General features: G+C 34.3%; 1 protein-coding gene across 1 annotated transcript in view; it reads right to left on the bottom strand.

Moving 5' to 3' along the window:
* The window catches only part of LOC129801748 (uncharacterized), a 136,184-nt gene that overhangs the window by 117,553 nt on the left and 891 nt on the right, over positions 1 to 17,740 (bottom strand). Inside the window, exon 2 of the mRNA XM_055847050.1 lies at positions 4,582 to 5,158. Coding sequence (XP_055703025.1) covers positions 4,582 to 4,858 — 277 coding nt within the window. The 5' untranslated portion in view covers positions 4,859 to 5,158. The remainder of the gene's footprint in view (positions 1 to 4,581; positions 5,159 to 17,740) is intronic.

The following is a 17,740-nucleotide window of genomic DNA, read 5'->3' as shown; positions in this document are numbered from 1 at the left end:
ATTTTAGTATGTTGTAGCCGTTGATTATACCTATCAAACAAAAAAAAACTTAAGTCGATCTAAAACCCCTGACCCGAGCTATAAGGGGTCAAAGTTCGAACATTGACCGGCCTCTATCTCCGGTTCTAACTAACATAGCGACCTAAATTTTACCTTTTTGGTTTTGTCTCTATGAGCACTTTCAGATGGAAGTTCAAAAAGTCACCACAGGTGGCGCTGTGATAGCGTCAAAATTCATCGAAATTCAAAGTCACTTTTCTAAAAAACGGCATTGTGCAAGTTAATGAAATTTCAGTATGTTGTAGTCCAGTCTAGGACGTTTCCAAAATGGTGCAAATGTGCGCTGTGGTTAAAACAGGACCGGAGATATGAGGGGTCAAAGTTCACAAAATTCAAAAAATCATATCTCCGGTTCTATGTGACCGATTTTGATGAATGAGGGCTTAAACGAAAGATCTCACCAAATGCTACAACTTTCTAAAATATTTGAACTTCGTGGGACCAACACCAGGGGCGCCACAGTCGAAAAACCAATTTCAATATCACATAATCTCAATTATCTCGACTGTCGCTGAACCGATTTTGATGATTACTTCGACATAATTATAGAGGACATTTGTCTCTACATTTCGTCCATACATCATTTTCCGCTCAGACTACGCTATCACTCCGATTTTGCCGTTTAAGTGTGAAAAAATTGATTTTTCCAATAATAACGCTTTGAAATCACTCAGATGCCAATTTGATTGCCTCTACTCCACAAAGACACTTAAAATATGGTTTTAAATGGAAAGTCCCACAAAATACAACAATTCTTTGATATAGTTGAAGTTCATCAAATGAACACTTGGGGCGCTCTGGTCGAAAAAACGAGTTCAGAAACAAACAACCTCGATTATCTCGGCTTCTAATTAATCGATGAGATCAAGTTCTACGGCAAAATTATAGAGTACATTCTGGTCTACATTTCACCCATATATCACTTTTCTGCCAGTTCATCCAAATCCTTGATATTTTGGTTTAAATACAAAATTTGTATAATTTCACGACGAATTTGATTCAAGATAACTGAATGGCGACTCACAATTTCAGCTCTAAATCGAATTTGCATGCACTCCGAGTTAGCTCACGTTAAGAATCTCACCTACATAAGCCGGTTAGGATTATCTGTCCCTTTCGTTTTTTTTTGACTTCAAAAGAGTCTATGAGTAAGTTTTTCAAAAAAGAATAAATCCGAAAATTAACAACCAGTGGCGCTGAAATTTGAAAACTTGGAAATATCAGAAAGTGTTGTACTTTTTTATGCAATAAATTAAATAAAGTACATCTTTTATTAAGCTAGAAAAAATACTTTAGAAAATATTTTTTAGTCTTTCCGACCACATAACCCCTTAATGAGAAATGCATTTTCAATCCAGGATACTACCAAAATGACGCTCGAATAAAGAATCTGTGTCAGTTATATATATATATATATATATATATATATATATATATATATATATATATATATATATATTTCAAATTTAATTAAATTTTCTAAAAAAGAACCCCGAAGAAATGGGTGTGATTAGAAGGAATCACACCTAAATCATGAAATCAAAACTTTTTAGGTGTTTTTTTAAGAAGATTTTTCTTGATAAAATACTGATTTTAACATGCTGTAATTGCCTCTACACACTAGCACAAATTTCTTAAAAAAAAATGCCTTTTTAAAGAAATTTTCTCGTAGGCAGAAACGTTAGAATTTTTTAAAAAAAAGTCCATTTTTGACGAAAATTGCTTCTAGTGTGTAGACACCATAAAATATAGAAAAATAGATTTGCAACAGTCGTTTTAGTTCAAATATAAGAGAATTAAGTTCTGAAAAGAATAAGCTGTTATTTATTTGATTCGGGTAATAAGTTTTGTTCTTAATTTTTTCCGTCATTTCAAAGAAATTGTAAAAATGAAATGTAGAAAGAAGTGCTTAAAAGTTTTGACTATATACGCCCAATCGCTTGCAAATTTGCTCGGCGCTTCTTCACTGCTAGCCGTGATTGAAAACGTAGTTTCAAGAAAAACGCGTTTGAAGTTTTCCAGTGCATAGAAAACACATGTATTTTTGTTAAGAATGTTTCAAAAATTCGTCGTGTTTTTGCACTTAATAAATCTTGTCAAGAATGGACTAAATACCTACATCATTCGCTAAGACGGTGATGGCCGCATGATGGATGGGACAAAAAACAAAAAATGAAAATGGTCAACTAAAAGAAATCAAGTATAAAAATATGACCCCTTAAGAATAATATAAGTAATCCATATAAGTAAGTCCATTTAAGTAATCCATATCACTTAAAAATCAATAAAATAATATTTTCTCATCAATAAGATATGCATTGTGTTTTTCATGATTTTATTTTTAATGAAACGTTAAAATTGACAGCAAAAATTCTATCATTCCAGACTTGTGTCTATGGCGTAATTAAACGGTGAGTCGCTATTGTTTGCGACTGCATCGTCACTTTATAGCTGAAATCATTTTTGCTAAGTGGTGTTAAATTATTGTTTATATTGACCTGCCAAAATATCCCGACAGAGTCATGAACAAAAAGCAGTTCGTTTTGCTTCTTTTCAGCACCTTGGAGACACGATGACTTTGTCACTGACATTCTGGGCTCCACAAATGGACTTTGTGTCTCTGTTCCATCAATTATCCACCCTTTCTTTTCCCGTTTAACTGCGCGCGCACCGCAAAGTCAAGAGCTTTTTTATTCTAACAAGAATAAGACTCAAAGATAGTGGCAGAGCGTCTTAAAAATGACATCGTTAAATTTCACGACATAACATGTAGAAGTAGAGAGGAGGGGGAGTGATTGCAACGAACAAAAGTTAATAATATAAAGTATATTTATATTGGTGAGGGGTATAAATATCTTCGAGAATGCAAATGTTGCATACAATATATGCAAATCACGAACATCTCACACTCAAGATGGCAAATGGGCCGAAAAATTTATTTTTATTATTGTAATGTCGCGTTTGAGGCATTTTTTCTTTTAACCAAAGACCTCGCGGGCGGCAGAGGGTCATTCTGATTATATTTGGTCATCGTCATTCACCTAAACCATATGAATGATGCGAATGTGCATATTTAATGAGTCTGAGAAGCTCACATTCTTCTCTTTTCTCCATCCTTATCAACTTAGTAAAAAAGGTGAAAAATATAAATCAGAAAAAAATTGCTTATCAGACAGACCCTCAAAAAGTTTACCCTCGTCGTCGCGTCAATCAGCACATGACGAATATAGTTATATACCTTGTCTTTGGCAATGGAAACCTAAAAGGGACTGAAATCCATTAAGACAAATTGAGCGAAAATTGCAGTGACTGAAAGTACGTGTGATTGTCGAAGAAATTTGCAATTATGCTGGCTGTATTTTGAATTTCATTGCCAGTAAATATTGCGTAATTCTAGCGTCCAATTGCATTAGACTATTGCTGATAATGCTACACTGTTTATAATAATGGTATAAAATGATAAAATAAATCTTAATGATAAGTTTCTCCTAAATTCTTCCAAAATGTCATGTCTTCTGATTGCACCCAAACTTTACCAGTGTAGTTCTAGTAAGTCTTTGATAAGAAATATAAAGCTAGTGATAAGCCTAGATCCGTTTATTGTAGAAGAGATTCTCAATGTGTGCAAAAAACTCGGATTGCATACACATTCGTTTTGCATCTGAAGTTGGTAGGTTATATACAGTAATTTTGTATCAAATTCCTGAAACAAATGCAAATTTTGTGTTTAAGACCATAATATCGGATTTGAGTCCGATCGGAACTGAGGAAATTATAGGTAATATTTCAGATTGTTGAGAATATCATTTAAATACGCTTTACATATGGTTATTATTATCGTAAAATTTTACATTCCGAATGTCATACATGCCTGAAACTGCAAATGTAGAGAAAAGTTCTGTGGGCATGTAGAAAAATGAAAAAGAAAAATTCTTTAGAACCTATATTTTATGTAAAATATGAAATAATATTTCTTAACCGGACAATCCCTATTTCTGTTACCTTACGTCCGCTCCGTCATTTGTTTGGTTCTAAACACCAAGACGTAAAAGGGATAGAGAGTCGGGTTCGTTGGTAAACCCATCCGGGTCAATTCTGATGCAGAACCAAGTTGGTATTTTCAACCAAGTTAGTCTTAAATGCTCTTCAATCTTAAGGATAAGATGAAAAACAGTTTAGTGCAAAATCTAAAATTGTGTTTTTATCATTAACTGATTATTGGCCAATTCTCAGTATTGCAAAACAAATAAGAAAAATTATGAAATTTGCATGGTATAACTAACTCACGAGTACGCTGCCTGCATTTATTTGTTACGCTATTTTTAAACAATTTTTTTTTTAAATTTTTAGTAATATGTAATAACAATGAAATAATATTAATGAAATATGCAAATTGTGTTTTTTTTTTGTATTTTCAAAGATAATTCTGACGGAAAACCTCTTTCTTCCTCTTATGTATATTAGAATTTGTGGGATCGATGAATAATTTTAGAAAAAAAAATTTTAAGAAAAAAAACTTACCATTGTTGGCGTGCAAGTCGTTGCGGTGGAGCGTTGCGTCGTGGCGTTGCGGTGCGCCTTGTGTTTCAAGTGTGGGGCTGTTGTGCTTGTGGCAAATACTGCTACAGTTCGTGGCACTGTTCGTTGCTGTCCGGTTGTCGGGGTTGGCGTGTGGCTCCTTCGGGGGCGGCCATGGCGGGGCGGGGGCATGCGTCCGACCGGGCGGCAGGACGCTGGGCTGTTGCTGAGGTGGCACCGCGAGGGGGCTCGCCGACAGCGTGGGGATCGTCAGGAGCATACATAAGAGCGCTAGGGCTGCGCGGGCCCCCGCGGCGCCTCTGGCTGCATGCGTGGGGGCCACAGCGCCTACCTACAGGGTGCGATGGCTCACCGGCTCGGCGGGCCGTGCCCCGATCGCCAAAACAAGCGCCACGCCATGCCCCACTTTACACACACTTTTTCAGCCCAATCTCCTTTAGACTTTGGGCTCCGGACAACCAATCACAATCACCTTTCACTTCGGAATCACTACTCACTCACCTTGTAATTCACGCACAGTCTACGGCCACTCAATCCACGATCAATTTAGGGGCTCGTCCTGTAAAGAGACAATACTATCACGCATCAGTTTCCATTTGGTTCTTTGATTTTAAGCGGAGAGTAAGGATCAGATTTTAGGGATCCCCGTCGATGTGAACATTATTTCAATTCTTGTGTAGTCAACTCGAGGTGCAAATGAGACTTTCGATTTGAAACCGGAGTGAAACGCAACTGAGGGACTGGCTCAACGTCGCGACGAATAATTTTGCATCGAGTCGCCAAAACAATATGCGAGACAACGACGATGTCACTACGATTATCACGATACTCCAAAAGGGTTATCATATAAATTCTCAGGGTACGTTTAGAAAACTAAGAAAATAAATGTTGACGATATTTTAATAAATTTGTTTAAGTAGGGGGAAGTGGAGCACCTATGAATGTGGAGCAGCTTTAAAATTGGGATTTTCACATACTTTTAAATAACATTGAGCCTTATCATGATAAAATTTAGCTGCACAAATAGATTGAGAAGGTAAATTGCATTATGATATAGCTTAGTTACACATAAACATGGGGGAAAAATCCTAATTTCAAAGGTGCCCCACATTGAAAGGTACCCCACATTCCACTAATATATGCTGTATAATTGCATGAAAATAACATATTCTTATTGCTTCAGCTCCAACTCCTGCCCCATAAAACTATTGGCAAAAATAAAAGGATCAAATTGATTCAAGTTTGATCCCTTTACAAAAAGTTGGACCAATTTAACATGTTCTATTATGTTAAATGTTCATTCAGAGTTTGAAATTTAATACATCCTTTGCAAAAGGATAAAATTTGGATCAATTTGATCCTTTTATTTTTACCAGTGTACGAAAATATATTTTAGTTAAAATTATATTTTCTTCTAATACTAAATTGTTAGGAGCAATTTATTTGGAGTTTTATAAATAAAAAAGAATAGTTTTCTTTAAAAACAATTTTTAGTTTTTCGGCAATTCGAAAGCAAGAGACATAATTGGAAGTGAAAATTTATCTTTAAAGTAACCTAAAAATCTTGTACACGCCATATATTATTATCTCTTATGAATCTGGTGATAGGAAAGTTTTACTTTGAAAATTATAGGGGAATTGGCAATATGTGATAAGTCAAAATTTTGATAATACAATATCTTTAAGTACAAAAAAGGTCAAAGCTTCAAATTTGAACCATAGATAAACTTCACGAACCTCCTTCAACATTGTGCAAGGTAAAAGAGAAGCGTTGGTACGATGAACAATAGCGATTGGGGTAACGATCGGATTCATTACGTTAAGCCGGATCGTTAGTTTAATTTGCAGAAACCAGTGAATAAATTTATATCAAAAAATCATTTTATTTTAGAGTGATAATTGGAGCTAATTGATCCCTTACGCGACATACGTAAAATTAAAAATATTTATATTAAATTTTTGAGTCCCATTTTTAAATCATATTCCTTGCAAGATATAACTATCTCCTTTATATACCGACGTAACTTTATTTACTAATGTTATAAGATAAAACGTCAAATTTTACATTAGAAGCATTTGGCATACAAGATTAATGCCCAATGCACAATAACTTTTGTTTGTAAATATGTTTTCAAAATTGTCTATGAGAGTGAGCGAGATGACTAGATTTAGGTCTCATTCACTCTCATTAAAATGTCAAAAACATGTTTACAAAACAAAAATTATTGTGCGCTGGGCATAAGAGTTACATGTTGAGTTTATTTGAACGAAACTACCGTACAAATTGTATTTGTCACTAGTTTTTTTTTCATTGGAAAACAGAAGTCTGAAAAAATAGTAATGACCAGCGAAAAATAATTTTTGTTTGTAAACATGTTTTCAAAATTTCCCATGAGAATGAGCGAGATGACTAGATCTATGTTTCATTCACTCTCATTGAAATGTCAAAAACATGTTTACTAAACAAAAGTTATTGTGCGTTGGACATAAAAAAGTGGAAAATAATAAGTGAAAATTTTATTTTGAGAAAGCGATGACAAATAAAAAAAGATACAAAAGATGCATTTACTGGCAAGTTGCGATTCTGTAGTATCTATAGAAATCACAAATTATGAAACAAATTGTCATATATGCCTTTTATTTATTTTAGCATTTCTTTAAAACTTCTACTCAATAAACTTTTTAGAAAATATGTCGAAATAGAGGGAACTGGTCTTTGAGAAAGATAGTAGAGAAGTAAATAAATTAATATGTTAAGAAATCTCTCAAATTTTGTAAAAGGTAGTGAAAAAAAATCATTGTGCCACATTTTCCTTCAAGTCACCTATATATTTTACAAAATTCATTGTAACATAAAATACAAGAATTTAAATTCATCTTTAATGAATAAGATTTCTAATGAATAATTGTCTGCATTTGACCGGCATGCTGTGTGTATCAATTTGTTCTATAGTGAATGTGGTAGTAATTTGTTCCAAGATCCTATTTATCCTTTTAATTTCACATACTTGAGGAAGGGAAAAGATTGTCCCCGAAACGTTGTATGTGAATATAATTGAATAAATCTAAAGCAGGTCAAATATGTGCAATTGTCTTATAAACCTTGCATTGTTCGAATTTTATCGTTCATTGAATAGTTTAAAACTTTATTCATCAACTATGCGTGAAAAAAATTTCAGATGGTTTTTGCGATCATTGACTCTTGGGATACTGAAGACACCAAATTTTTCTCAATGACACACCCTTTGGCAACTCGAGATCATCGTGCAGAAATATTCTCGTAGTGTCTCTCACGCAACTTTTGTTTGTTCACGAGTTGTGTCTTGGACTCGGGTCATGTTGCTACATTTTTGTATGAATATTTGAAGTGGAAAAGAAAAGCGAATGTTGGGTGTCTAAGTATAGCGAGAGGGTGAGTGAGATAGACGAATGCTGTGGAGCGCGACACAGCGATGATGATGATGATGTGTGACAAACAAACAGCGGCACACGCGGAATATATATAGCAGGAGGGCCCCTCTTTTATTTTGGCTCCTTGTTGCAAAATAGCAGAATGTATAGCATGGGTTTTGGGATAGGAGAAAAAGGGCCCTAAAAACGCTCACGCATGAGACAAAATCCGCGATACTATCGCCACAATTACATCCCTCTGCACCGCGCCTAGCTTCTTCTCTTTTCGTGGACAAATTCCGCGACAGATGCATCCCAACACGATACATTTGCTCCATTGGCAACACTTGTACAGAATGTTGAAATTTGCGCTATCCTCAGTAGCGTAAACAAAGTGATTATCTTGTACATTGTTATACGAGTCACGGCAGAGATTCGGGACTTAACAGGAGAAGTCGTCCTATGATTTGGGACCGAGTCCTTTCTTGAATTGCGTATTAAGTTTATTAGAAGGCTTTTTTTTAAGTTTACTCAAAAGCTTTTGTTTCTATCGTCGAGAGATTTATATTATAATACTCATTAATTACTCTCTTTCTCCTTCCGAAAACCCGTGTTTTGACTATATTCATGCCTTCCCTATTTTCTGCCCAGACACGATATCTTTAGCTTTCGTTGAAAAAAAAAATACTGTGAGAAGTATATTCTCTAAGCTACAGAATTGATCAAAACAGAATTTTCAAAAGCAGGTATTTTCTAATTTTTGGAATAAAAATTTCACTTGCAAGCAATACGACACAGCAAAAAATTCATTCATTGATATCGATAAAACTTATCAGGATGAATACATTTTCGATTTATTTAGAGGAAGAAGAATCAGATAATAATATTGTTACATATAAAATAATAGTGTTGTGTTCATTATGGGAAAATTCTGTATTCTGAACACTTCCCATTTGAAGATTGTCCTGAATCGGGCTGTTCTACCCTAAGATTACTCATTTATTCTTGAAAAAAAAAGATTTAGTTCTAAAAGAACTTCAGTTTAATATCTGAAATTTCGATTTTTTATTTTGCAGTCTCTTTATTAATCACTCATCACTTATTTAAAAAGATAAGGTACCGTCGTTGCGGGTGACTTTGCACTTTTTAATAAATACTAAAAAATCAACAATTTTTGATAATAAACGACAATGAAGATCTTCATATCTAAGGGTAAGATGTACGAGATCTACAAGATGACGTGGTCGCCATCTTGATTTGACGTTTCTGTCCGCCATTTTGAATAACTGTCAAACCCTAAAACTGGTCCCACTGGGTTGAAATTTTAGTATGTTGTAGCTGATGTCAAGACTTTTTCAAAACGTATCTATGTTCCAGTCTACGTCGAGTATTTACCTAGATACAGAGGCTCAAAGTTTAAAATTTTGTAATACTCAAATTTTGGCGGTCTTAATTTTTTAATCTTCAATATTTGAAACCTAAACGAAATGCCTCAGTAACCATTAAAAATGGTTGAGGCATTAATTTTATATATTTATTTACTCTAACATAATTAAAATAAAATAAACGAAAAGTGCATTTAATTAATTTTTTATTTTTCATCTTTGCGAAAACAGTTTTTAAGATTCTCAAATAATGCGCTGTTATAAACAAAAACATTACTTTTCTTTTTGTTTGTTATTTAGATCTCATCGCCTAAGGATAGCGCTGCCTTTTTTGTTATGGTTTTGATAAAAGAGGCTCCCTGTAATTCTGTATTCATGAAAATGTCAAAATTTTGAACTTGGAGCCCCTATATCCAGACAATCACTTGACCTAGGTCGGATTTTATATATGTACAACATACCAAAATTTCAGCTCAATCGGATGAGATTTTTGTTTTGACAGTTATTCAAAATGGCGGATAGAAACGACAAATCAAGATGGCGACCACGTCATCTTGTAGATCACGATCATTTTATCTTAAGTTCCCACAAAATTGGATAATTTTAAGCCAAATACTTCTATAATAAAGCTTTAGAAAGACCATTATATGCAATTTTAAAACATAAATCATGCGTTCTTAGGAAGATAATAGGGAAAAAAATATTTTAATAAAAATAATCAACAAAATCGAAGTGGATTATTCTAGCCAGATAAATTTAGACTGGATTTGGGCAATTTACTACTCTGAAATCGATTTTGGAATTGCACCCTCAGATAACTTTTTCACGGAGGCATTTATGACAAAATACCTTTATTAGCATTTCATTGACTATTACTGAAACTACAAGAATCCTTTTGGGGATCATTGTACCTTACTTGGTACATAACATATCCCTATATACTTTGACATGGTAGACCGGATCGGCGAAGACCATCAATAAGTGCTAGAATTTATGAAAGTCTTACGGCGTTATCACACTTAAACATTAAAATTTTAATGTGATTCACATTAATTGTCGCTTGTGAGCGTCCAAATATGTTATTGATGTCTTTGAGTCACTTAATATTTGGGGTTTTTCTATTTATTGATAAAGAAGTGGACTTGGCCTGCAAAAATAAGTTTAAATTTACCTAAAGCATAAATATTTTTCACATTAAAAAATTAAAGAAAAAATCGCATTAATCTTTCGCATTAATGCTATAAATCAATTTATTTAAAATTTTGCGGGCCAAGTCTACCTTTTTATCAACAATTAGATCAAGTTTTGAATAAAAATGATTCAAACACACAAATTATACATTTGGACTCGCACCAGCGACAATTAATGTGAATCATATTAAAATTTTAATGTGCAAGTGTGATAACACAGTTACGGACAGCAGAGTACAATGTCACCCCCCGCCCCCGAGTGCAAAGTCACCTGCAACGACGGTACACTGGGAGATAATTATAAATTGGACCTAAATTGGAGTTTCGAGATTTCCTTACTCCTTATCCTTAGGGCGACGTAGGGCACCTTTGTAATGGGGCACCTTCATGAAGTTTTTTCTCCTACTCTGAAAAAATAGATTGCAAAAATTTGCATTTTCATGTAAAAATTGATTGATTTTGGAGATCAGCTATTAATTAATCGAAAAATTTGCAATTGTGTGCAACTATTTTCAATTTGAATACATTTTTGCAAATTTTTGCCTACAACCACAACTGAACACTATAGCAGTGCCATCTACACTGAAACATTATAAAGCAAATTTAGTGTTATTATCTGCCGTATAAACACAAAATCGACGTACCCGAAATATTATTGAAGAAGGCATTTGCACTTAACAGCTTTACTTTTTCACAATATTTTTTTTCCTTTTGAAAATAGTTTTCCTTAGAAAATAGAGAATGCGTGAAATTACCCCACCTTTCCCTATACATAATAAACCCTTCTCATTTTCTTAGAGCTTGTACAATATTCTATTGTAATTACATTGCATCAAACAGTCTTACGTTTAAATAGTCGATCCCAAATAATAATAATAATTCCTTACCATGATTTACGATGCATAAATCACAGCTAAAATATGAATTTTAACCACAAAAGCAATATATCAGTCTGGAAAGAAACACTAAGCTCATAAAAGTTTCAGGAATATAACTGTGTCATTTTGCATTCGAATCATAATTGTATAAGAATTTTAATGAAAGAGACAATGATCTCTGTATCACACTGAAGCTTTCATGCATGTGACATCTTTGAAAAGCTTTTTCGTTATGAGTTTTTAAGTGAAATTGAAAAGAAGATCGCGGGGATCTGGCCAAAAGATCGGAGACACATTGGATGGTGCTGAGTGTTGTGCTATGAAAATAGACATTTTTGGACACAAACATCAATTTCTGGGCAATAATTCACTTCCAGAGTCACATGTTCATTGAGCGTAGTGTCACGAAGGGAGCATATCTAATTAGCTGGTAGAATTATTGAAATGCATGCAACAATGTCGCATATAACTGTATATTAGCGACTGAAAACACAATGTCCCCATCAATTTGCTCCTCATGCTTTAATCCACGGGATCTCTTTCTTATTTGCACGACATAATGGATGCACCCAAGGCACAAGAGTTGATAATTTATTTGGTTTCGCGAGATTGGCGCAAAGATGGATGGCAACACATATTTATATAAAGGTTTTTCGTAGGCAAAAATAGCTCTCACTCTCTTTTAACGTGTTTCTCTTTCCTATAGTGTTTGTATTTATTATATTCTTAGCTGACAGCAAATGTAGTGAAAACTCACGAAAATCTTTTACACATTTCCCTCACACATCGCGACGATCGCAGAGTGATCCTCCTCGACGCATTGAAAGATCATCTCAAAGATCCAGCTCTTAAAAAATGGGGTAGTCATCTTTAAATTTTATGGAAAATTTCAATATTCCGAATTTTCCTTGACGACTCTTTAGAAGAGAAATTTTAAAAGACGATCATCCATTGAAGAAAACAATCGCGCGTTTATAGGTTAGCATCTCGTGAATCTATTTTTGCGCTTCGATATTGTATCTGGGAGTTGTGAGAGTATTACATCCACATATAAAGCGTGATTTATTTGTGTACGATCACGATAACATTTTATGTTAGCGCTTCAGATAATCAAATTGCACCGAAATGCCGCCACAATTTGTTATCCTGAAGGGTGATCACTGTCGCAAGCAGCACGATCTTCCACCTCTCCCTCATGTACCATTTCACATTTGGTGGAGGCGATCGTGATTTATGTACAATTACAGATCGCCACGGATCATCATGGATCGTGGTGATATTCCCGAACAACTGCTAAATCCAGAGATATCACTCAGAAAAAAAGTGGTCAATATTTAAGATTATTCGTCTCAATAATTTTTCATTTACAAAGTAACACCAATTTTGCTTACTATAATAAATTGTTCAATCGCGTGTGTAATGATAAAAAAGCACGGTCGCGCGACTTTTTAGCATAATGACATGATCATGGTGATCTTTCAGTGTTGTTGACCGATTGACGACGATCAGAAAATGCAATAAGTGCCATTTTTTGTTATTTGTAAGATGTGTAAAAATTTATTAAGAAATTCAAAACTTTCTATCAGATTGATCTATACACTCAGCCCTTCGTTATCCAGCACTTCGATATCCGGGTGACAGCTGCCAAACACAATAGTGGTTGATGTATTCAAAACGTTTTTTTTTACGAAACATGCAGTTTGTCCAGAGTGAATTTATGTATTATTTTCATTTTATCAAAGTTTTTGACATACAATCGTGCTACAAAATGAAGCATGAACACACCACGAAGAAAATTCTGTTCTTACACAGAAAACAAATTCATACAGCACAAAATATAAAAACCGTTGACCAGATTCAAAAAGCCTAAATGTTATTTTGTCACCACGTCATCCTTATAACAAAGAGCCGTGTGTATTTAATTTAATTTAATATTTAGTTTCTATTTTTAAATTCATATTCATAACTCTACTCAATTTAACTCTTTAGCAATCTACAGATTCAAATCCCAATTTAAGGCGTGTACTTCAGTTTTAATCGTAGTAATTTATTTAATAATATGGTTCTAGGTTATTGCTACCTCTACAACAAAAATATAAATATTTTGCAAAAATAAAATATTTTTGAGAGAAAAATAGTCGAAAAAACATCACAAAAAAAACTGTTAAAAGCTTGTCAAATAAACTATTATTATTTATTTAGTTTGATATACCGAGCTTTCGTTTCCATTTTGAACATTGTTAAGTTTAGAATTTTGCATTCGGTTTGCGATGTGTATGAAAAATACTACGTGTTTTTTACGCTTCAAGTAAGTTAGCAAGGGACTTGAACTCACAACTGTGACAGTCGAGCCGGGGGTCACACCGCCCAAGAGCCAAACGCTCTTATCAATTGCACCACGGATCTTCTGTCAAATAAACTTCTTTCGATTTTAAATTTTGAAGAACTTTTATTAAATATAATACTATTTGTTGTTCAGTGACTTTATAACTTACTTGACAAGCCTCTCTAGAATGTGAAGAATTTGAGTTTCGAAATACTACAGTTGTAGTGAAAAAGAGTTTAAAATTAATTTAATTAAATTCCGTTTAATTTCATTTTACATCTTATCATTATTTATAGCTAAATATGACCTTCCTATCTGAAATCAATTTATGCATTTGCAATTATTTGAGCATAAAGGTAAACTAGGTAAGTACTAAAAAGCTTATGTTTGCTATAATTCTATTAATGCAACTTTGGAATGCTGGAAACTTAGACAGCTTGAATGAATTTTGGAGCTTAAGAATCACTGAAACAAATCCATTAGCTATTAGTACGATCAACAAGGTCAGTTTGCATGATGCGGTGTTTTATACCTCTGGCACACCAGGAAAATTTTATGCAATCAAAAATTCACGTCCCCTTCTTTCTCCAACATATTGCACATGTCTATTCAAATCTCTCACACCAAAAAAATAATTTAAATTAATTTAATTAATTTGATTAATTTAAATTAATTCAAGGATTTCGAGTTCCAAGCACACTGAGGTTGCCTGTAAAGAATCAGCTACCATAAGCTTATTAGGGCTTATCGGGATCGGGAATCTTCGTTTTTTTTCCATTTTGTTTTTCCCAGTTTGTCTTTGGAATCGTTGTCTTCGGTAATCTTTGTTTTTTGGAAACTTTGTCTTTGAAAATCTTGTCTTTCATACATTTTGAACAAGTATCGGAAATTTCGTCTGTCATACATTTTCTACAAGTATTTTTTATGACTTCCTGAAAATTTCCCTGTGCCCTGAAAACTTCCCTTTGTCCCAACGGGCGATACTGTTAACCTCCCAAAATACAAAAAAATTCCATGTGAAATTTCGGTCCGATGGGGTGTAGTAAAAAATGGACGGAAAACACAAGACCTTTCTTGATTTTCGCAATTTTATTCTTTACGACCTTTACGACGTTGCGAGGATTAATGTCTTCTTCATCAAGTATCGAATTTTGTTGGGAAAGAATCTGTCGTCGATCAATCGAATGGTGGACTTCATAGTGTAATCACTAATCAGTGATCTAAGTCCAAGAAAGTGTAACCCTTGTACGGGATTTTCCCAAGAAAATTCGATACCTGATGAAGAGGACATTCATCCTCGAAACGTCCTAAAAGATAAAATTGCGAGTACTAAGAGAGGTCTAGTATTTTCCGACCATTTTTTGCTCAAAAAATTTCCCTTTGCCCCAACAGGAGATACTAATATCTTCCCAAAAAACGAAAAATTTCTCTTTTCCCGAAAGGGCGAAACTAACTTTAAAAAAAAATCGAAAATTTCCCTTTGCCACAACGGGCGATACTGATGACTTCCCAAAAGATAGAGAATTTCCTTTTGCTCCAAAGGGCGACAGTGATAAATTCCCAAAACACAGAAAATTTGCCTTTGCCCCAAAGGGCGAAACTAATAACTTCAAACGACACCGAAAATTTCCCTTTGTCCCAAAGGTCGTCGAAACTAATAACTTCAAAAAATATCGAAAATTTCCGTTTGCCCTAACAGTGACGACTGATCATTAAAAACCTTGATGTTCGACTCTAAACTCAGCCTAAATTCCTTATCTTTATAATATTGTAAAATATATGAAAGACAAGATTTCCAAAGACAAATTTTCAAAAAAAAAGCAAAGATTACCGAAGACAACTATTTCAAAGACAAATTGGGAAAAACAAAAGTGTAAAAAACAAAATGGAAAAAACGAAGATTCCGTAAACCGGGCTTATCAATGGTCATTTTCTATTTTAAATAGTTGTAGTAAAAAAAACCCAACAAAAGAAAAGGAAAGTTTATTAAAATCGGTTAAGAAACATTAGTTATAGTCCGGCCAATTGCGTTATAGTAAGGGTCGGGGTACGTGAGGTGCAGTTTGGACTAATCCGACCTACTGCTAGAAAGGTGTCGATCTCAGATGCAATAAAAATTTCATCATCCATTTGAATATTTATAGTAAGGGTTGGGCTACAGTGGATTGATGGTGAGACGGACGGGACCCATCATTAGAAAGACCTCGATCTCTTATACAATACATACTAAAATTTCATCAAAATCGCTTCATAAACACCGAAAATATGGTCCGGTCAAGAGATATTGATTATAGCTTAGGTCAGAGAACATTGAGAAAGCAGTACGACTAATTGTTCGAAAAGTTGCGACCTCAGCTAGTATACTAAAATTTAAAGAAAGAGCATGTCTAGTTTTCGAGTCTAGTTTTCAGTTTATTTCCTACCTTTTAGATTCAAAGATCCTCTTTTAAGACTATAATATGAGACTATATATATATATATAGCTGGACCTGAAGGCTTTCCATCAATACCAAACTTAAGGTCCCCCGACCCCCCTGACCCGAGCTATAAGGGTCCAAAAATTTTTTTTAAAATGGCCATAACTCCGGTTCTAATTGTCAGAATTTAAAAAATGAGGGCTTTTTGGAAAGCTCTCATGAAATGCCACTTCCCCTTCTAACATCGCAAGTTCATAAAACCACCGCTAGGGGCGCTATTATTAAAAAGAAAATTTTTAAATCTTAAAAGTTAAATAACTCAAAAATTCCATTATGCATCGGGCTGAAATTTTAGTATGTTGTAGCCCTTGATTATACCTATCAAACAAAAACATACTTAAGTCGATCCATAACCCCTGACCCGAGCTATAAGGGGTCAAAGTTCGAACATTGACCACAAAAGTCCCACAAAATACAACAATTCTTTGATATAGTTGAAGTTCAACAAATGACTACTTGGGGCACTCTGGATGAAAAGACGAGTTAAGTAACAAAAAACCTCGCTTATCTTGGCTTCTGAGTAATCGATGAGATCATGTTCTATGGGAAAATTATAGAGAACATTCTGGTCTACATTTCATCCATATAACACTTTTCTGCCAGTTCATCTAAATCCTTGATATTTTGGTTTAAATACAAAATTTGTATAATTTCACGAATTTGATTCAAGATAACTGAATGGCGACTCACAATTTCAGCTCTAAATCGAAATTGCATGCACTCCGAGTTAGCTCACGTTAAGAATCTCACCTACATAAGCCGGTTAGGATTATCTGTCTCTTATAACTCATTTATTAATGGAAAGTTTTTAGTTCAAAGTATAACATACTAAAATTTGAGCCCTATCCATGCCATAGGAGCTAAGTTTTTGTGAAAACAAAATTTGGGATATGCCAAAATGGCGGAAGGGCGGAGAATGGGGTGAATCTGACATCACCAACTTCTATAATCTATTTGATCTATGGAAAACGTGTAGATTTAAAATTTGGGACCGATTTGACGAGGTCGAAAATTGTAAAGAATCTCAGCTAAATTTTTATCGGAAGATATAAATCACTTTTCAGAGGTAAATCCGTATGATAAATTTAAAGATTTTCTCTCAGAATTGTGGAAAGGTTTGATGTACTATTAGCTGAGCTTCTTGTAAGGTGAAAGCGCTGCTAAAGGTAAAATTCTCTCCTGTTCTTTAACATCCTTCAAAGTAGATTTATCTCGCAAATATCGATGATCATCCCCATTCTGCTTGGACAGAATCAGGTGTTTTTCGCAAACTGAGTCAAATTGACGTCTTCCCGAGCTATTAGTAAAGGTGAAAGAAGTGTGTGAGGGAGATGGTAGATGGGGAGAGAGAATGGGAGTGAGTGGATGTGAAAGGCGCACAAGGAAGAGAGCATGAAAATATTCATTCCGTCGTTCTTTGGTGGAATTGTACAAAAACAGAGAGCTACAATTTTACATAAATACCACCATAGGAGTGCAATGACCTCAAGGTCGC

This window comes from Phlebotomus papatasi, chromosome 2 (genome assembly GCF_024763615.1).
Source record: "Phlebotomus papatasi isolate M1 chromosome 2, Ppap_2.1, whole genome shotgun sequence".
NCBI lineage: Eukaryota > Metazoa > Arthropoda > Insecta > Diptera > Psychodidae > Phlebotomus > Phlebotomus papatasi.
Note: the sequence above shows the minus strand (reverse complement) of the source record. Positions and strands in the feature narration are given on the sequence as shown.